Genomic DNA, 22,138 nt, shown 5'->3' with positions numbered 1-22,138 from the left:
ATTAATAGTGACCTACTCCCTTCAATTATAAGAGCACTGCAGCAAAATAGGGGCTAGCATATTCAAGGGTGTGCTCATGTCAATATCAACAGTCCAATGGCACTTTGACTGCCTACACTTATGCATTATTTTTTTGGCTTCCCTTGGTAAGTGATTATACATTTAGAAAGGCTGCCTGGTTAATACTTCCAGTGTCTTCTCTTCTATTCCAAATCCCCTGTCCAAAAGTCCTCTTCATGGAACAATACCAGCAGTAGGGGATTGGTTAACTGGTGGTGATCAAGCCTAAGAAAAAAATATTCTGTCCTAGTACCTAGAAGTAGCAAACTTTTTACATGGATCCAAGTCAAAAAATTAAACATAAAAGTGGTCACACTTTTGTTTTGCGCGACCAGAATCCTGCTTTTGTGGTGCATACATGGAGCAGACGCAGCAACGATCATCACTGTAACTTGATGGAACATAAAGGAGCCATATCCTGGAAAGTGTCATTGTAACAGGGTGGCTTGCCTTTAAGAGCTGGAGGGCCTAGGCCTACTAACCCTGATTACAATGGAGTCACGCCTGGCTATAAGAGTAGCAGAAAGCTACAATGAAGAAGCTACAGAGCGAGAAAGAAAGAGAAGATGCAGTGAAGGGAATTTTTGTGAGAGTTTTTGAGATTACCAGAGGTGGGAGGCGTGGCAGTATGCTGTGGAAGAGACACTTCTTAGGTCATAGATCACGACCTGCAGTGTAATTGCTTTGTTGTTGTTTTCAATTGTGTGTTGCTGTATTGGGAACATGAAAAAGGAATAAAAGTCTAGCCAGAAGGGCCTGGAGACTGAAGTCTGGCCAGATGTGGCTGACTGTTTGCTGGGCATGTAATGGGAAAGCCCCAGAGAAGGGAGAAATTGTTAGCAAAGTACTGCAATGGCACCTCTGGTCATGGGGTGTGCTGAGTAAACGGTAACCCTCTACAACTAGTGTAGCTGGCAAGATTCGCAACTCCCCTCCCACCAAAAAGGAAAGTGGAAACTGAAGGGGTAACAATAAAAAAAGAGATGAAGGACACTGTCCCATTATTCGCAGAACAGCAGCAAAAGACTCAGACCCTGCTGCTGACTTTTGCCAAGTGAACAAAAGGTACAGTTTTCCACCCAGTAGCAGTGGCAGGAGTCTCAGTGCCAAAAAGAGGAGCAGTTTCTGCAGTAACTGGAGACATTTACAGGGATGAGGTCAGTGCAGGCCTGGCCCGACATTGGCAAAGCTGGGGTTGGAGGACAATATTGAGGCCTTTCTCTGTACCTTTGAGCGGGTTCCTTGCCTTGCTGGCTGAGAAGACTCCACTTGGGTGGCGAGGGTGGTACCATTTTTGACTGGACAGGCTCAAACCACATTTAGAGCTTTCAGTGACACAGTCAACTCATACCCTGAATGGAAAGCAGCCATCTTAGATTAGGATTGACACTAGAAGCGTACTGGCATAAATTCTGTATCGAGTCATTTCAGCGGAAAGCCCAACCCCATGTGGTAGCTCACAGGTTGCAGGACCTGGCTGATTGGTAGCTGCCAGAGAACTCTCTGGGGAAAGTCATGGACCTAATTGTTTTAGAGCATTTCTTGCAGGTTCTGCCCATGGGAGCTCAAACGTGAGAGAAGCAGTTTAAAAGCTAGCATCAGTGGCAGAAGCAGTGGAAAAGGCAGAGATCCTAGAAAAAAAGAGATTGCCTGTGTACTATGTTGAACAAACTGGAAGGGGAGAGAGCCTGGACAATGCATTCACATGGTTGGCAACACACATAAATTGCAGGAAGATGGGGAAGTTCTCTTCAGGTAGACTTTGCCCTGGCAAGGCTTTAATGGGGTTGGAGTGGGGAGTGTAACATGGTGGCTAGATCTTAAGGGCTGGAGGGCCTAGGCCTAGTCAACCCTGATTACAAAGGAGTCACACATGGGTTGGATCAGGTGGTTCCACTATAAGAGCAGCAGGAAGTTGCAACAAGGAAGAAGTTGGAGTGCGGGAGGGCAGGCTACAGTGAGGGGGCTTTTGTGAGACTGCTTGAGACAGGAGGCCTGCCAGTAAGCTATGGAAGGGATACCCTGGAGGACAGAGCTCAAGACCAGCAGAGTAATTGCTATGTTGTTGTTTTCAGTTTTGGTTTGGCGTATTGGGAAAGTGACAAAGGAATAAAAGCCTGACCAGAAGGGCCTGGAGGCTGAAGCCTGGTCAAAAGGGCCTGTGAGAGACTGTTTGGTGGGAATGTCATGGGAGAGCATCAAAGGGGAGAAATTGTTAGTAGGCCATGGCAGACACACCCCTGGCCACGAGGGGGTGCCCAGTAAATGGCAATCCTGCTACAGTCATCAAGCAATACTTGGATTTCCTTCTGAAGGTGATCAGCTTGTTGTCATGTTGTCACTCAGTCTCTTAGAGCCTCATGTGTGTTGAAATCACTTTTCTCTTATCAACTACCTACTTAGTAGCATGTTGCAGTAACTGACAAACTTCCACATTTACAGATTTGGTGGAGGCATTATTCCATGCTGTGGGCTTAGTTTACGGAGCATTATCAGTGTCATCTGCATTTCAGGAATTTTGCAAGAGGCCAGCACTCCACTCACTAGTGACTACCGTACAGCTTTAAACCTTGCCACTCCTATCTAACAATTAAAAATCCTTTTTTAATATACCTCATTAAATCTAATTCAAATCAGTAAAATGGTATATGTATTTTATATTTGCTGTACGTAACTCCTTTAATGCTAAAGGATCCCAAAGCATTTTACCATTACATACATATGGTACTTCTGAAGTCCAATTGCCTTGGGGCAGACAATTGCGACAAATGAACATAGCACAATAACGTAGAGAGTGGACAAATTTTAACCAAGGACACAGACACACACAACTACCCTAATAAAAAAACAGCATAGTATCTTTAGTGGTATATTTTCTGCAGGGCTTAGACCAGCTTCTCCGTGTGGAAGCTTAACTTGTATCAGCATTTTTGCAGTCAGAAAATGAATTGTGGGTGCACAACTGTATAAATTCACCTTTATCTGATTTGCACCCATGATCAAGTTGTTAGAGGTGCTGCCTTTTAGATCTGCACCAACAACTGAATTGTGGGCATAAAAATTCTGGTACAAGTTCGGTGTGAGCAAATGGAACTTGCAACATAAGGCCACCTGTCTGAAAAGCTACCCTGTCATGTCCATGGAGAGTAGACAGGACCCTGTTTTTTAAAGTGTCATCTGGAAGGCCTACAGATTGTACTGATGGTTTTCCAGAGGCGCAGTGGTCTGGAGGGATGAGCAAATGTATGGTGTTCAGATTATGTGGCCTGGGGCAAGTCACCTAACCTCTCTGGTTTAGCTTCTCTGGCTGTAAACTGAAGCTGGCAATACTTATTTACCTACTTCACAGGGATATTCAGAGAGTTACTTAATGATTGATTAATTAATTAAGTAATGTGCTCTTTAAACATATAAAAACACTGCACTGAACCCTCAATTTAATTGTCTTGAAAGAATGAAGTGTTGAGGTGACCTTGCTGAGATTTGAACCTATAGTTTCACATAGCATAATTTTTAAAACATTAAGGACATTATTCAGTAATGTGAATGTTGGAAAAATCCACACAGAATAGCACTTTCCTTTTTTGTTTTTGTTGTTTGCGACTTCAGGTTTTCTAGAAGAAAGAAATGAGATTTTATTTAAATAATTAGATAATAATTCTACCAGGTAAGGAGTCTTTTAAACAGAATATAGTACTGTTAAGGGTATGTTAATGTTTACTGCTTTTGATAATAAATTACATTTTAGGCTTTGTATTTTTATTTCTTATCTGTTCAGCAGAAGTTGAATAATCAGAACTCAGAGAATTTCAAATTTTGGCAGTGTAGTTTTTATCAGATCCTTTAAATAAAACTCCAAACACTCCCCCAGAGACTTACTATACAACAAATAAAGTCACAGTAATATATATGAAAGAAAAGGGTTGTACTTTTTCACTTATTCAGGTTTACAGTAATCTTAAACATATCAATTTCATACATCCAGGTCACCAGATCAGCCAATTATGTGACTTTTTTTTTTTAGCAGAGAGTCTTATTACTGTAAACTGAAATATACAGGGTCTGAATCTGTAAGATGCTAAGTGCCTCTTGTGAAATGCTGAGTGCCCTTATCTCTCATTGATCTAGCTCTGTGATGATCTTTGAAGGCACATGCATCCCTTCATCTATGTATAAATTATCAAGGAACACAGGCTAGACTGTGCCTTGGACTTACAGGCCATCATGTGGGGCCAAAAGGGCAGGGAAAAGGGTGGAAACTTGATCCCAACTTGTCAGCCAGTACTGCCCAGCCAGCAGAAGGGTATGTATGGGGGGCGGGAGAGGGGTAATAAATTGCAGCTGATTAGGTCAGCAGCAAATTACTACATGTCTGGAGGCAGGAGGATGCAGGGAAGGAATCGTGCCCCAGCATCCCATGCTCAGGGCTGTACTTAAAGGCCCAATCTTCCCATACAACTTTTTTCCCCTTTTTTCTTTTGGATAAACCAACTGTGTGAAATTATCTAATGAGAATGATTCCAATGAGGGGGCCTCCTCCACCACCATCCCATCTCCCTCCTCCATTAAGAACTTCCATTTGCCTTTATTATCCATAATAACCATGGAGTCCCTGGCTGGAACTTGTCTTGTCCTCCCACACTGCCAATGTGAGTAAAACTTTTATTGCCATGCATACCCCACTACTTCCGAACACCTCTGCTGAAATCTTCTCCCATGCCTTTGTTTCCTGTCACCTTGGCCGTTGCAGTTTCCTTTCTCTAGGACCTGCACTAGATGCCAGCTGTCCAGATTCCAGCATGTGCACAATGCTACCTCCAACCTTATACATATAAAGAAGTGCAGCCACATCATGCACATCCTAAAACACCAGCTCTTCCCTCCCTTCGTTCCAATTCAAAATTGTTTCCTTGTTCATAAAACCTTTCACAGATTTGCTTCAGCCTCTCTCAAGGGACTTGTTTCTCAGTACTTCTTGTCCCTGCCCCCTCAGCACTGGCCTCTGTCATTCCACACACTGTTGCTACAGTTGGCTCGAGAGACCTTACCCTGCATCTCCTGTTCTGAAACAGCTTTCAGTATCCCTCCACCTGAAGCACTCTCCCTCCGATGTCAAATCTCACCTGAAAGTACAGCTTTTCTCTTGATTTCCTACCTTTATTTCTGCCTCTTTTCTCCTATCCGATTCTAAAACTCTGTAATTGTATTAAGACTACCTCTCTAAAAAGCATTTTTGAGAAGAAGTTTGTATCAAAGCTGCTGTACAAATAAATATGTTCTTTTTATCTTTCAGATACACACAGGAAATAAAATGGTATATTTTCCAAATAACTAATAACCTTGTTTCAATTTTTTTTTAAAGTGAAATCCCTTCAATGACTTAATTCTTACTGACCATTATAAGTAATGGTAATAATGTTTTAACTCCTGTACAGAAAAGGAAAATGCTTAGCAAAAACAGAATAATGATGTAATATAAATATTGACAGAGGCAGAGCAGAGGCCAATGTAAATGAGGGGAATGACCCAGTTTGCTGGGGCTCAGAAGCCGACAGCCGTCACTATCTGACATTTGTGCATATATTTCTTGAAATAAACTATTCTCTTTTGCATTTTTCAAATGCAAAAGAGAAGTAGATGTAATGAAATTCATCATGCCTCTTTGGCAAAATAATATCCTAATGTGAGGATTGTGCAATAACCCTTAGGGAAAAAATTATAGCTTTTGCCTTCTAAATGAGCCAATATTACAGATTTACTTGCAGCCAGATGCCTTACTTGCAGCCAAATGCCATTTCTATCCAGAGATAACGAGAAAATACCAACATTCCATGGCTCTTATTCACATCAAGGCATTGTGTGGTCATTGTTACAGTACACTTCCAAGGATCTCCCAAGATCTTTCAATAAATCAATACAGAGTGAAAGGAAAAGTTTTTTTGTGACAGCAACATAGTGCAACAAGACATAACAGTAGGGCAGTGTGCTGTAATGGAGAATACATTAAGTTGTCTCGTGCAAGTGAAGCAACGTGGACCTTTTTAATAATCTCCAAGTAATCTGCATTAATACAGCCTTACTGCAGTGTACTGCGGTATCAGGAAACATTTCACTGTTGCATCATGATGCAATGCAACCTGATCACATCTGTTATTTCCCAGATAATGAAGAATGTACTCATGTACTCTCAGATAATGCCTGTACCCTATGCTTTTAAACGTTCTATTTATAATGTAATACTACAGAATAATTCTATCACATTATTAAAAAGGTGGGATGAAATATCTCATAACTAAAAAACCACCACCACTATTCTTTTTCTGGGTTAGACACACCACCCACCATCAGTTTTATCCAGAAAAAAAAACCTAGATCAACTAAAAATGGATTTCCACAATCTTAAAAGTCTACTAAGGAGTTATAGAACAATTTAGTGATAAATAGGCTGAATTCCATATATTATTTTACCCATACTTACTCAAGGAATCACAATTAGGTTTCTCTCTATAAACTTAGATGGTCTTGTAGTGTATTTTAAATCTAGGCACACACTTGTATCCATACCTTTTGTTATATAAAAGCATAAACAGCACTGCAATTTGATTTACATAAAGTGCATTTGATTATTAATAAAAAGTTTGTAAAATATTTCTCTGAATTGTGTGTGTGCATGTAAGCCACATAAAATGAACACAAATTTATTTACCAATGAGTCCTAACTTTTTAGGATCATACTGGTAAATATTATTGCATAATATTACCTAAATGTACATGTATTTTTCATGGTGTATTTTTACAATGTAATAAGAGATTTGTATTGTACTTGTGCATAATTTCTGAAAGATAATTCTTAAAGTATTATGCCTTCAGTTACAAATACTGAAACATAGTTGTTATATACATTAACAGTACATAGGATCCATTTGGTTTCTTCATCCCAACGTAACAGTGTGCAATGAAGCTCACTGGAGGTGACATTTGCTGCAGCATATTGCAGTTTACTGCAGGAAGCCAGCATACATGGTATTCTGATATAACTGATTTTGCTGCAGCACCCCACAGCACCAGGGAATTTCCCAACGGGCTTTAATAGCTAAAATATTTTAGCTAACTGTGTAAATTATACCTCTCTTACAATATGCGCTGCATGTATTTTATAACACTAAAAAACGATATTCTGTATGAAGGACAGCTACACAATCTCTTCAGTACTCAGTCAGTTATTGCACTAAACCAGGCAACGGAAATAAACCTCCCTGCAAAAGATGAGGTATCAAAATGCAGTAATATACATAACAATTATTCATTTAAAATATTTTTTCAATTTCGTGTATATCGTTATAGACCTTTCAGGAAACTGGTTTTGACTTGTGTCCCTGCGTTTGCTCTGTACCCTGCACAGCAAACCTTGTAGCAGTGAAAAGAATACCAGACACTTAGTGAGGCTCTCCCCTCCCCCCAACATTTGCTTAAAACAGAATTGACTCTGAATCCAAATCGAAGTTCTTGGGAATGCAGCTCACACACCAGCACCCTTGAAACCTGCGAACACAGAGAGGGCAAGGGCAGACAAGCTATTTTTTTGTTTTGTTTTGTTTTAGGATGACACCAAGATAAATCTGCCCCTACCAAAAGGAACTTCTCTTAACGCGTGCCAAAGGCAGAGAGTGGGAGACAAGCGGTCGCAGTGGATTTACTAGAGCAAGCAATGCTTTCGCTGAGCGAAGGGGGGAAAGGAATGAAGGGCGATACGCTACTTCACCGTGTTACTTTCTTGCTTGTGGTTCTGCTTCCCAGCGTCTTGTCTCCTCTTCCGAAGCCGCAAGTGGAAAGATTTTCACCTCCAGAGGGAAGGAAGCAGCCTGCGGGCAGATGCTTTGTCTGGCTGCTTCTCTCTCCACGCCTGGCGGTGGTTCCGCTCGCGGGGCTCTCCGGCTCCGGACACTGTCCCCACACCGTGCAGCGCGCTCTGCCCGGCTCCCGGGAGACACTCCTCCTTGCACCTCCTCTTCATTCCTTACTGTACCTCGCCGCAGCCATGTTCGCTCTCCCCTCTGCAGCAGCTGCAGCTCGTGTGATGTCATCAGCCACCAGCCAGCCAAGTCCAAACCAAAAAAACAAACCCCCCTTGATGAGCAGCCAGAAGCAGCAGCAGCAGCAAACTTTGGGATTCAGCCCCCTTCCTCCTCCTCCCGCCCCTGCTGTAAACTGCCAACCGATGGGCAGCCATCGCCTCAGTGTCAGCAGCAGCGTTAAAACTGGGCATTTCTGGGATGCAGGAGCTGGAGGTGCACAGCACGGTGCAATGCCGCGAGACCAGCACAAGCGGGGCCCCCCCTCCATGTTCCAGGGCAGGACTGCGGCTGAGGGCTGCTGATCCCTCTGCATCACCTCGCTCCGCTCGCCCGCTGCTCTCACTTGTGTACAAGCCAGCGGAAAAATCCCCGTTGCTGCTGCGGCTGCTGCCGCCGCCTCCCTCTCGTCTGCTGAGTCATGGACTGAAGCCCTCTCCCCGCTAACTCGCCAGCACATCGCAGCAGCGCTGTGTGTGTCTGCTGCAGCCATTCCGGATCCTGATTTCAGGAGCGCGCGGACCAGCAATCATGCCGCTCCTGCTGCCTCGATAAGCAGCCTGCCCGGCGTTGCCCTCCGGGCTGCTTTGCGCTCCAGGCTCAGCCCCGCACACACGCGCTGGAACCATGATCGCCGCAGCGTTCCTGGTTTTGCTGCGCCCGTACAGCATCCAGTGTGCCCTCTTCTTGCTCCTGCTCCTGCTGGGGACCATTGCTACGATTTTATTCTTCTGCTGCTGGCACCGCAAGTTCCAGAAAGGGAGGCATCCTATCAAATCCGTCCTTTCAGGGCGCTCAAGGAGCCGAGGTAAGAGATGCAGCGCCTTCCTTTCCAAGGCAGGAGGAATCTAGTCTCTTTAAATACAAATAAATCCCTCTTTCCCTTCCCAGGTGGGCTCATTTTCTACCTTGGATTTTGTTTCTAAAACGACCGCATAGAGCGCCTTAGCCTCAGTTTATTAGGGCAAAGGCTTTAGAGAATTCAAGCTGAGTCCAGGACTGCGGCAGCCTAGTCTCCACCCATCCCTTAACGAAATCTCAGCTGGTGGGAGGAAAGTAAGGGACTCGAACCTCCTGATTTCTCAAGTACACCAGAACTTCGCCATCCACTGCTAGCAGATGAATTAAATATAAACGCCTGAGACTGCTGCAAGTTGGGCTTGGAGACTCAGATCTCACTAAAGAATCTGCACAAGACAACAAGCACTGAAATCAAACTCGTTAATTTAAGTGAATCTGAAACTAAGCCAGATGCAGTCCTATGTCTTTCTCTTTTCCTTCCAGATGCTGTAATGAGAACTCATCACTGTCGCTCCGAGGTAATTTATTTAGCACGCAATTTCAAGGTCAGAAGAAGTTCTCTTACATGAGTACAAATTGTTAAAGTCTTTATATAAAATCACTTGTTCACTTTTTATTTTGCACGAAAATCCCTATTTTGCACAGAAGCCTTTCACAGAATGTGCCAGTGGTTTATTTAATATTAATTGATATTAATTAATATTAATTGGCCTATTTAATGATCCCTAAGCTTACTTAAATAAGAGCACTGTTTGTTTCATGTACCTGTAATAAGAATGATAGGTAAATACATAAAAAACAGTTGATGCAGGCAATATGGAGATATGCGTGGCTGGTACATATTGACATAGCAGAGCTTCCATTTCTTTGCTGTATTGTCAGTGGTCACCTGTGTTTTGCTGACTTGATATTTCAGAGCTGCCCCCTTCACTTGAAAACTCAGATGGAGCTGAAGATCAGTACTTCAAGTTAGGAATAAGACTTGACAAAATTTTATTTTCAGTCACCATAATTGTATATTAATAGGTCAAGGGTCTCCCAGCTCTCCTGTTTTAATGGTACAGAAATTCAGAAAGAGTTGATTTCCTCTAGCCTGCTGGCACCTATTCATATACATCTTGCGGGAGGGAAGGAAATTCTGTTTCTGGCCCACCTCCCCATAGAGAACCTACGTCTCCCTCAGACAGAGAGTTTCCACTCTCTTTTCTCCAGACAGTGCATGAGCCAGTGCTGCTGGCAGCTGAGTTCTTAGCAGAGTCCCCTGTTCTCTGCTTTACAGGAACAAACTCCCTGTGTGCTAGGTTGCAACTCCAGTTGGCCCAACTACCCATCTGGATAAGAGGGGCAATCAGGCCAAATTTGAGTGGTCTTGCAACCTTGTTCATCAGATCACATCGCTACTCATGGAAATTTGGCCTGGCTGCCCTTTGGTTTGTACAAAGGGACAGTCAGGTCACATTTCAGTGGCGCTGTGTCCATGCAGCCGCAGTGACACTCCAGATTATTCCAACAGCAGTCATACTGGTTCACTATGAAACTACTGTTTAAAAGTGGTCAGGCCATGGCCCCTCTGGCTCCGCGGCCTAGAGAACATTGAGCAAGCACTCCTCCACACCTCAGTTGGTGCCAGGGCTCTAACCACAAACAAGGAACATTTTTAGAGGAAGGAAAATAGTATTATCCCTAAAGCTGCTCTCTCTGTGCTTCACTGTAAGGCTTCTGCCTAGAATCTTCCCCAGTCCCTCTCCTGCCTGATTTACTGCTACAGATTTAAAGAAACAGTAGACATAGCTTCATACCCACTTCTGAAGGTACTTGTTGGTTTGGAGCCCCAGAAAGAGTTTTGCATGGACGGACCTATTTTGGTGTTTGCATCCCCTTCAGCCCCCCCAACACACATTAAAAACATGGGTAAAATTTTCAAAAGCGCCTAGGTCTCTTTTTCATGAGGCTTGGATTTCTAATTCATATAGGCCTGGTCTACACTTAAAAATTAGATCGACCTAGCTGTATCACTCAGGGCTGTGAAAAGTATAGCACCCTGAGCGCTGTCCTTAGGCTGGTTTACCCCCGTCTCGATGCTGCTAGGTCGACAGAAGAATTCTTCTGTCAACCTAGGTATCACCTCTTCATCCAGTGAAATGATTGGTCTTCATGTTTAAGTATGTCTCCCAGCTAAGACTGGAGAGTGGGTAGGAACTCCTTTAATGTCTTACATTGAATTGAGAGACGTCTTTTCAGTTTACTGTCTTCTCTGTTACAGTGGAAATATGTAGGTATTCAAGGGGTTGTAAGCACTACAGTAATACAAATAATCATAATAATTCACAGTGTAAAGTCAAAACAACAAGGAGTCCTTCTGGCACCTTAGAGACTAACAAATTTATCTGGGCATAAGCTTTCGTGGGCTATAATACACTTCATCAGATTGTTAATCTCTAAGGTGCCACAAGGACTCCTCCTTGTTTTTGCTGCTACAGACTAACATGGCTATCCCTCTGAAACCTGTAACAGTGTAAAGTGTTTAATGCTATTATATTAACCCTGCTGTGTCTATTTGCATTTTACCTCGTGCACAAACTGCATATTTTAAAATTTCCTCTAACTTTTTACTTTACTGGAATCTTATGAGCTGGAATATGAAAAGCTGTATTTTTTTTTTACCCCTTTCCATATATGTTATAATTCAATATCCCCATCACTACTGTTCAACATTATGTTTGTCAGTAGAAATGCTGTTGTTTTTCCTCTTGATCAGATTAAATTGACCTGAGATTTTGTAAACTGAATTAAATTTAAGATTCTTAGAGAAATAAATTGATTAATTTGACATCATGAAATGGCACTATTTAAAAAAATGTTTGAAAAGAAATATTTATTTTAAAGAATATTAAAAATTGCTGAATTACAAAATATAATAAGGATCCTTGCACAAACATTAGCAATGCCATATAAAACAAAGTTTAGCATTCTCATTAGTTTAGCAAAGTTTAGCATTTTGTACGATAGCACAAAATATTATGGACTGTACAGATCAATTCACATAAAATCTGACAAAAGACAAAGAATTGTATTTCGCAAGTTGGAGTTTGTAGTTTCTTGCCCAAAAAGTGAATGTAAAGTCATACTACTATGGTTATAATTTTCTACTGCTATTGCTGGCTGGTTCTAGTTGTGATTAGTTATATATTAAACATAGCTATATATATGCCTTAATAAATGAGGATGAAAGACAGGACCTGTGTTAAATAGCAGAATGGGTTTACACATTAGTTATTCACCTTCTGACATTTACATTCAAATGTGACTTACGTCAGACAGGAACATGCATTTGGTGGTCTGATTGTAGTCCTTAGAGAATAGTGATTACCATAATCACAGAACTACTGGCAAATTTTGAATGATTGGCAGTCTTCCAGGAGAGACTCAGATTTGGAAAAATGGGTGTTGCAAATCGGTATTGAAGTTCATTGTCAGGACTATAGCTTGCATGGTACATGCCTATTATGACTGTCTCTAGTGAGCACTATTAATCCCTTGCTGTCTTTAGTACTAAAACATCCCCAAATTAAAAATTAATAAGGACAGCACACTGTAAAGCACTATAATCACATCTCTGATGAGTAATGGAAGGGTAGATACTAACTTTGAACAGTTATTTATACTTCATAACTCATCCTATGCTGAATTTTGTGTTCTGCTGATAAATTTCGTGAGAGTACCGTGCTCCTTTTGGGGGGTAAAATTACCTCCAAGTTTTGAAAGTCTTTGCAAAACACATATCTCAGCAGTATATTATAAGCACTACACAGATATTTCAGATTTTTGTTGTTGGAAAAAAATTACATATTAGGTCAAAGTAAGACGTAAATTGGCATAAGTCCTCGTGAAGGTAAATTGGTATGACATACTCCCTAGGGGGTTAAAAGGAAGGATTGCAGCAGGAAAAGCAACCAGCTGGAAGATAGGAGTAGTTGTAAGATACAACAGATTTCTCTCTCCCCACCTGCCCTGCTGACACTCATTTACAACCAATTTAAGCTGATTTTCAGTTGTGCAACTTTCACTGAGCCCAATTGGCTGTTTTGGCCTTGATAGTTATTGGAACACCAGTTCTTTAAAGCTATTGTTACTGAGGTTGCCCTTAACAGTTTCACTCCGTTTTGAAGCTTCTACCAGTTTGAGTTGGACTCTCTGTTCTTAACATGGGAAACACCACTGGAACTGGAAATGGAATAAACTTGTAAATTGCCTCCTCTAGTCACAAGATCAAGAGAGACCAGCTAATTTCCAAGGGTCTGTATACTCTGCATGAGTGCAAAAATCAGGCTTTGCTTGATGCAGTTATCCTATCTATATGCTTTAAGAAAATTTCAGAGAAACAGCTAGAGAAGCAAATATTTTGGGTTTCATCCCTGCATTCCTTACCAACCCAAACTGCCAACAAAGCTCAATGGGAGTTTTACCCAAGTAAGTATTGAGAAGCATTGTTTGTTTGTTTATTCATTCATTCAAAACTCCAAATGACAAACCATTCACTTATTTAAGCCGGTTCTGTATTCAGTGGGAGTTTTGGGATCTCTCTCTAAGTAAATACTTCAAGATTGGGCCCATCAAGCCAGTCCATTTTATGCTAGTTTACTTTTTAAAGTTAGATTGGATATGGTAACCATATATTCAAGGATCTAAAAATCGATCATTTAAAGGTTTACATTTGACTTGGTAGTGTTGCCAGCTCTTGAGATTTTATGCCAAGTTGTGAGGTATTTGGGTTTTTCTGACAGCTTCAGCTCCTGGAGTCATGAGATCATGTGAGAATCTCACCTTTCATTTTTGAAAAAGTAAGCATCTGCCTCTCATGGTTGTGGAGAAAAGCTTGAAAACATGAATCCCAAAGGCTCAAAAACAAGAAGGCAAATAAAATGAAACCAAATTTATTATTTTAAAAATCTTCTGATTTTTAGGCCACTGATGATATGTCTGGGGAGCTGGCTCATGATTTTTGAATATGTGTGGTTGGCAATACGGTAAAGGGAAAACAATCTTTGTGATAAATGCTACAGTACTGCTTGATGTTTTTCAAATGTAGAGCAAAAAGAATACCATAGATTTAAATCTTTTCTCTGAATATTTTTCCGTTTTCTCCACCACTGAATTAGAAAACATGTGGCCTCCAAAATCCATAGTAGGGATAAACGTACTTGTGCCAGAAATTTCGGCATATAGGTAGCAATGCACTGGGTAGTATCACCTGTTCTTTATTTATGATGAACCATCTATCATAAAATATTTGGGGCCACTGGCCAGGGAGTAGCGCCACTGAAGTTGATAAGCCTGATCCTGGTCCTATACAAATCCTTTGGAGTTTTGTAATTCATGGGGAGTTTTGAGTTCAGTGGGATAAGGTGCAGGTCCAATGGAACTAGTCACAGGAGTAAGACAAGTAAGATTTGATCCTTTATTAAGAGCCTGTTTATGGAAGAAGGCAGCATATGTTAACCACAGCTTTAGCAACTGAATAACAATTTGAAGTTTTGATTTCACAGACCTTATATTTTCAGCTTAGAATACTGAATAGTCACTGTCGCTGCAGGATAATATATATTCAGTCTGTCATTTAGATAAGACACATGTGTCTGGTGCTAAAAATAGGTCAGCCAAGTCTAATGGAAATTTTTATAAGAAAAAAAACAAACAGAAATGTTAAAAATGCTTTTTAGTATTATGAATACATATTATACCAAAACAGTGAGTCCTCAGCAAATCTGTACATTACCTTTGCCAGCAACTGTTGTCTTCTTCATTCACATAAAGAAATCATTACTGTGTTTAAACATTTTTTTGTTAATCACAATCATCCCACTGCTGAGTCTACTTGCAAGACAACTAGCTAAAAATGCAGTTCTGGATATTCTTAAAAACTATAATGAATAGTCTTTGAACACTTGTGCTATAATTCATCACAAGAGTTCTACAGTTATTTATAAGCTGCTGAAGATACACACTGCTCCAGTGAAGAGAAAAATCCACAGAGCCTCCAAGGTGAATTACAGTCTTGTATTTGATTGGAGGGAGTATATTCAAGGATAGACAGAAGCATACAATAATAGAGAAATGGATGGATTCACCTATTCAAAGAATGTCTCTTATCCTCGGAGAGCTGAATCAATTTGAAAATATTTTTTCTGTTGTATTTGACATGTTTTTCCCCCAGGATATTTAAACTATTTTATATTAACTGTTGAAGAGTCAAGGAATAGTGTGATGGGAAAACAAAATCAGAGACAAAAATAAAACATTTTCATACGCATGCATAAAAACATTTGTAGGTGGGAAGATGACACTGAGCAAATAACTATGTACCATTGACAATATGCATGTATCTTGTATGTCCCTTTTTTGTTTGTCTGTCTTGTATAGATAGATTGTAAATACTATTTGTATAGTGCCTATCACAATGGGGCCCTGATTTTGACTAGACCCTTCGGACACTATCATAATAATTAGAGTAATGATTAATAGCATACAGTCAGAGGGTTTTCTTATGTGAAGAATCCCACATAGAGGCCAGGAAAATTTGAAAGGTTCCATTTATGGAGTTTCCTCTGAAGGTTCCCATGGGGGAGGATGAAGTTCGCCTTCCTTTGGAAAAAGTAGGCAGTTCTGTGTCTCTGTGCTGGCTTCTAGCCTCCTTGCCTCCTGGAGTGCTCTCCTGGAATGCTGCCAGTGTGGCAGCCTGACCACAGCACGCTGAAACGCTGGAGGGGGTCTCTCAGTTGGCCCTTGTTAAAGTATTGGCATTGCATTACTGCAGCAGCAGCCCCCAGAGGTCTGCACCTCCCACCCTTTGAAAGAGGATTGCACTAGAGATGCCTGAACCTCCGTCAGGAGTTCATACAGCCCCAGGATCCTTGCAGGTAAGGGATACAATGCCTGAATAAGGAGAAGAGAATCTGGCCCTTAATTAGCTGCTGTCCCTGTTACTTCATTTTCCATACATGCAGCTTTATAAATGCCCTCTCAGGTTTTTTAGATGTTTTTACAAAGTCACGTACATCCCTCTAGTAAATCCCATTGTTTCCTTTGCTAGAAAGATATAATTTTGATGAAGTCACAACCTAAGTTATACTGCACACCAGTTGATAATACACACTGAGCTCCTAATACCACAGGTAGACCCTTGTAACACAGTGGCTACCACCCAAGCACTGCCTCATGGCCAGAGGTGCCTCTGCAGCGTCCTGCCTCTGTTTTCCCCTTCATCAGGGCTCCTTAAACAAACCTTCACATGGCATTGCTCATCCAATCACAGCCTTTCTGGGGGGGTTGGTTTCTTTATTATCAGAGAGTTCCTAAAACCAAACACAAAAATCAAATCTACCACCCAGCCTTAAGCTGGGTACAGCCCCTCCTCCCTAGGGTAGTGTCCCTTCCTGCTGTCTGGGCTGCTGGAGAAGATGGAAGGCCTGACCTGCCTTTCCCCAAATGAAAAACAAAACTTTCAGCTGGGTCTTCTTAGCTAATCCCAACTCCCTTCTTCAGGGACCACTGCAGGAGACCTTCTCTTCCTATACCTTCACTCTGCAGTTCCCCTTCTAGCTCTGCCTTTCTTTTAGAAAAACATGCAATCTTGATTTAAAAACTGCCGGTGACTGAGAATCCACCACCACCCTTGGTAAATTGTTCAGTGGTTAATTACTCTCACTGTAGAAAATTAGCTCCTTATTTCCAGTCTGAATTTGGAACTTCCAACCATTGGATTGGGTTATACATTTCTCTGCTAGATTGAGGAGTCCAATATCCAATATTTGTTCCCCATGTAGATCCTTATAGACTATAATCAAGTCACTCCTTATTCTTCTCTTTGGTAAAATAACTGGATTGAGTTCCTGGAATCTATCACTATAAGACATGTTTACTACTCCTCGGGGCTCTTCTCTAAACCGTCTCCAAATTATCAACATTCTTCTTGAATTGTTGACACCAGAACTGGACACATTATTCTAGTAGTGGTCACACCAGTGCCAAATACAGAGGTAAAATAATCTGTTTACTCCTACTTGAGATTCCCCTGTTTATGTATCCAAAGATCACATTAGCCCTTTTGGCCACAGTGTAACACTGGGAGCCATGTTCAGCTGATTATCCATCCTCTCCTGAAATCTTTTTCAGAGTCACTGGTTCCCAGGATAGAGTTCCCCATCCTGCAAATATGGCCTACATTCTTTGTTTCTAGATGCATACATTTACATTTAACCATTCTAAAACATATATTGTTTGCTTGTACCCAGCAAACCAAGTGATCCAAATCACTCTGTATCAGTGACCTGTCATCTTCATTATTTACCACTCCCCCAATTTTTGTGTTATTTGCAAACTTTATCAGTGATTTTATCTTTTCTTCCCAGTCATTAATAAAAACATCACGTAACAAAGGGCCAAGAAACAATCCCTCCAGGAGAGGGACACACCCGCTTGATTATTCCCCATTTACAATTACATTTTCAGATTTATCAGTTAGCCAGCTTTTAATCCACTTAATGTGTGCCATGTTAAATTTTATATTGTTGGAGTTTTTCAGACAAAGTGTCTCCCCCGACTATTCACTTACAATTAGGTGACTCGTCATATTTCTGCTAAATCTCGGGTGAGTTTTCTAGCCATTTTAGTCATAGCAGGGTTATGAGAGGCCACCCATATTTGCAAACTGAGGCATGATGAAGCTCCTCCCTCACCAATAACCTTTCAAAAGGGAAGTACTGGACAGAAGTGTTCCAGACTAGCCTGTTGGATGTGGGTAGCTAGCGCAGTAGCTATGTATTATTACATAGCTATGTAGCGCAGTAGTTATGTCTTTCATTCTGTGTTACATTTGAAATGTTTCATTGGTCCCTTCCAGTGCTGTATTTTTAACACTTAAAATTCCAAGTTTAATTTATAAAAGGACAAGTTTGCTAGTGAATCCCTCACTCCTGTTTCATGATGCATACCAGGAATCTCTCAACACTAGGAGAACAAAGAAAAGGGCAGTAACAGAGGACTGAAAGGCCACATTATAAGGGCCTGTGCAGGGCCAGCCAGTAGGCAGCCTACGTGCACAGGCCTTGTACCAAATTGTGGTCAGGAGATGTGTAGTGGAGTCAGGGTTGAGGTGGGTCAAGATACCAGAAAGTCAGGGTCAGGCACAGACTTACAGACAGGGCGCAAGTAGTGGAATCAGGAACAAGCTGGGTCAGGATGCCAGGAAATCAGGGTCAGGTGCTGAGTTGCAGACAGGAGACAAGTAGTTAAGCTGGGAATGAGCCAGAGTCAGGAGCTGGTGTTTAGGGCTAACAGCAAGTTCTGCAGCAGAGCAAGCAGGCTGCCTGCACTGTTGCAGAGACAGCTTCCTATGCTGTCCTATGCTGGTTAATATACCAGAATGGGCCAATCAGTGGGCTGCTCAGTCCCCACTAGGCAGTACTTCCTGCAAGGTCTAGCTTCCCAGGGTCCCCCAGCAGAAACCCAGCCTCAGCATCCCGTGGCAATGCAGAAACATTAGCAGCCTGGAATCCTCATGAGAACAGGTTCTTACAGCACCTCCTTCTTCAGGTCCCCCTCTTGGGGTGATGCCTGTTTAGGCTTGTTGGGGTGAGTCCTATTGAACACCCTGACTAGGTCAGGGACATGAACATGAGAAGCCAGAGCCCTCCAATCTATGAACTAATACAGGCAACCATGTCTCTGTTGGGAATCAAGGATGGCATGCTCCTCATGACCCTGGATTTTGACTAGTGAAGGCAGGGGTGTGGTTTGGTCGGGAAAGATGCTCTCAGTATAGAGCTACCAAAAGGAAACATAAAAAAGTGGGTGTGTTTTGAGGTATTGGGGAAGCTGTAGTTTAAAGGTAACTGGGTTGATCTTTTGGCATATCTAGAAGGGTCCTAGGAATTGGTGGCCCAGTTTCCAGAAAGGTTGACTGGTCTGGAGATGCTTTGTGGCGAACCTTACCTTCTGGCCTATTCTGAACACCAGAGCTTCCTACATGTCTCTACATGGTCTACATGTCTCTTGTAAGCCTTCTTCATCTCTTCTAGGTGGTTCTTGAGCTCCTCCTGTATGAGATGGATGTCTCTGTTGGACCCAGTTGGTGGCGGCTGGGTTTGGGGAGGTTGCTTGTAGTGCCCAGTGAAAATGGGAGTGGAATCTGAGGAATGGGCTCTGACCTGTAGAGGCATGGTTGGCATTGTTATATGAAAATTTTGCATATAGCAGGAGTGTGGACCAGTTATCTTGGTGATAGTTCACAAAATGTCTCAAGTATTGTTCCAGTACTTGGTTCACCCTTTAGGTTGCCCATCGGTTTGGGGTGGTATGTGGTGGAAGTTGATAGGGAGACATGCAGTAACCAGAATGCTTAGCACCAAAAGTGAAAGGTAAACTGTGGGGCTTGGTCTGAAACTGTGTATTCTGGAAGTCTGTGAAGATGAACCAGCTCCTGGAGTTTGGCAGTAGCCTCGACAGAGGGTAGGTAGTTGCAGGGGATGAAGTGGGTCTTTTTAGTCAGACTGTCCACAGCAATTGCTGGGAGTTCCACAGTGAAGTCTAAGAGGATGGCAGACCAAGGCCTAGTTGGAGTCTCTAGTATACGAAGGTGCTGAGTGGTCTAGTCTGGAGCATCTTGCTGTGTGCACAGTACTCACAGGAGTCCATGTAAGCTTGGATGTCAGACTGCCAACAGAAAAAATGGGCAAACTGAACCGCCAATGGAGTGTCATGGCATAGCTGTAGCACCTCCAGTCAGGGGCACTATGGGGGGACATCTGTGTACTTGTCAAAGTATGTTACCCCATCCCACATGGAGCAGAGCATCTTAGTCTCTAATGGTATAGACTAGATTCCTTGGATGAGTGGGTCTTCTTTCAGGGTGGACTGGATGGGGGAGCTCAGGTCTTGATGAATTGTGGCATTGACAAATTTACTAGGCTTGAGGGGGCAGAGGACTCAGAAATAGGTTCCTCGTTTCCACCAGCCTCTCTGGAGCGAACGTGATGTGGGTTGTCAAAGATGGTCAAGAAGGCTTGCAAGAAGGTGTCCCAGTCAGGGAGAACTGGGCTGTTCTGTGCTAATGTTGGGGGAGCCCAGTTGAGCTCTTAGCTGGTGAGAAGGCTAACTACCAGTCCCACCCTTGTGTGGTCTGTGGGGTACGTTCTGTGGTGGAGCTGAAAGGACAGCCTGCATTGACTCAGATACCCCTGGAATTTCCAAAGGTTCCTGTCAAGCCGTTTGGGCAGTGGGACCACGGGAGCCTGTTCAGGCGATGGTGGTTTGCTCAGGTACCTAGTGTAGCTGCTTCTCCCTGGGAGCAGGGTAGTTGCTCATGCAGGGTCTGTGCTTCTGTTGCAGACTGTGTAGCTTGGCTCTGTAGTTCGAGGTTCTGTCTGCAGATTAGTGACTTGGTCTTGCAGGTTCTAGGCCCACGGGGAACTGCTGGTCAGAGGGCAGCCCACCCCTTTCATCTTCTATGAAGGATAGGGTTGCCAGGTGTCTGGTTTTTGCCTGGAATGTCTGGTCAAAAAGGGACCCTGGCAGCTCCAGCACTGCTGACTGGGCTGTTAAAAGTCCAGGTGGCGGCAGGGGGATGAGGAGGGGACCTGCCGCAGCTCTCTCTGTGGAACTTGAGGGTGGTGCGAGCCCTGGCGGGCAGGGGGTGGATCCCAGTGAAGGGGCTGGGAAAAGCATTCGGGCTGCAGGCTGGGGCTGGCAGGCAGTGGCTGGGGGTTCCTTGCAGAGTGGGCATGGTGGCCTTTAGGAAGTGCCTTCAGCCCCCTCCCTGTCTGGCCCACTGCTCCCCGGGGACTGCTGCACTGGGCTCATCTCAGGGCCATGCAACTAGCAGATAATGGGCTGTGGGCTTGTCAGACTCCTCGCAGAGATGAATGAGCTGCACGGAAGCATGGGACTAAAGTTGGACTGCTCTCCCTGGGAATGGGTCCGAGCAGAGTTGGACAGCAGCTGGGTGTGGAGGCCCCAGCCAGTGGCTGTCCTGGGGGGGATGAAGGATAGGGGCTGCTGGTCATTGCAAATGATGTGGGGTTGAGGAGGGAGCCTGCTGCAGCTCTCTCCCTGGAGCTGCTGTGATTTGGGCTACACAGCGAGCCAGGGGCAGCAGTGGGGTATGTATGTGTGTGTCACTTGTGTGGAATTCTCTCCCTGTCTTCCTACCCCCCTCCCCCCCGCATTCCGGAGAACAGAAAAAAAATTTGCCCTCAGTGCGCTGGCCGAGCCATGTGTCCAGGATTCATGGCAGACAGAACAGCCTCTGAGGCCTGGGAAATGGCAGGGCAGCACTGGTGTGGCTGCTATTTAAGGAGCTACCTGACATCAGCACCTCCCGGAGCCCCCGTGAACTGCACTAACCAGAGCTGCCCGGAGCCCGAACCCCATCCCGCACCCAAACTCCCTCCTGGAGTCCTCACCCCTTCCCACACCCCAACCCCCTGCCCCAGTCCTGAGCCCCTCCCACACTCTGAACCCCTTGGCCCCAGTCTGGAGCCTCCTCCTACACCCCAAACCCCTCATCCCCAGCCCCACCCCAGAGCCCGCTCCCCCAGCAGGAGCCCTCACTACCCACACCCCAACCCCCTGCCTCAGCCCGGAGCCCCCTCCCATACTCCAAACCCCTTGGCCCCAGCCCCACCCCAGAGCCCACACCCACAGCTGGAGCCCTCACCCCTTCCCATGCCCCAACCCTCTGCCCCAAGCCAGTGAAAATGAGCAAGTGAGCGATGGAGGGAGGGGGAATGGAGTGAGCGGGGGTGGGGCTTGGAGAATGGGCAAGGCCTTGGGGCAGGGGGCAGGACTAGGGTGTTCGGTTTCCTGCAATTAGAAAGTTGGCTACCCTAATGAAGGAGTTGGAGGGGCAAAGGGGGTCTGAGCAAATTGTCAGGCCCAGAGTCAGGGCTGGGCGGTGGGTGACCTTGGCCAGTTACAATGTTGCAGTCAGGAGATAAGCTTCCTGCAGTTTGTAGCTTCCCAGTGTACCCCAGAAAAAACCAAGCCTGAGCTTCTGGTTGCACTCCAAAAATATGAGTGGCCTGGAGCCCCATGGTCCCAGCTTCTCATCCTGCAAATTCTGACTGATTTGGCTCTGGAAATACTCTAAGCTACTTAAATTCATTCTAGCTCATCAGTGGCCATTGCATCAACCAGATCTGACTCTTTGC

General features: G+C 43.7%; 2 protein-coding genes across 16 annotated transcripts in view; one reads left to right on the top strand and one right to left on the bottom strand.

Moving 5' to 3' along the window:
- Positions 1-9,105, bottom strand: part of BEND6 (BEN domain containing 6) — a 42,220-nt gene extending 33,115 nt beyond the window's left edge. For 2 of the 4 annotated variants that reach the window (XM_073336304.2, XM_073336309.2), the window contains exon 1: positions 7,818-9,105. The gene's annotated coding sequence lies outside the window, so the exon portion shown is untranslated. Of the gene's footprint in view, positions 1-1,287; positions 3,445-7,817 lie in introns of those variants that run through there. The other 2 variants (XM_073336308.2, XM_073336310.2) reach the window with 2 other exon arrangements.
- DST (dystonin) overlaps positions 8,266-22,138 on the top strand; it is a 471,547-nt gene continuing 457,674 nt past the window's right edge. For 7 of the 12 annotated variants that reach the window (XM_078852090.1, XM_078852092.1, XM_078852091.1 and 4 more), the window contains exons 1-2: positions 8,266-8,940; positions 9,417-9,478. In XM_078852090.1, the coding sequence (XP_078708216.1) occupies positions 8,760-8,940; positions 9,417-9,478 (243 nt within the window). In that variant the 5' untranslated portion in view covers positions 8,266-8,759. The remainder of the gene's footprint in view (positions 8,941-9,416; positions 9,479-22,138) is intronic. The other 5 variants (XM_073336274.2, XM_078852094.1, XM_073336289.2 and 2 more) reach the window with 3 other exon arrangements.

Source organism: Lepidochelys kempii, chromosome 3, assembly GCF_965140285.1.
Source record: "Lepidochelys kempii isolate rLepKem1 chromosome 3, rLepKem1.hap1, whole genome shotgun sequence".
NCBI classification, from domain to species: Eukaryota; Metazoa; Chordata; order Testudines; family Cheloniidae; genus Lepidochelys; species Lepidochelys kempii.
Note: the sequence above shows the minus strand (reverse complement) of the source record. Positions and strands in the feature narration are given on the sequence as shown.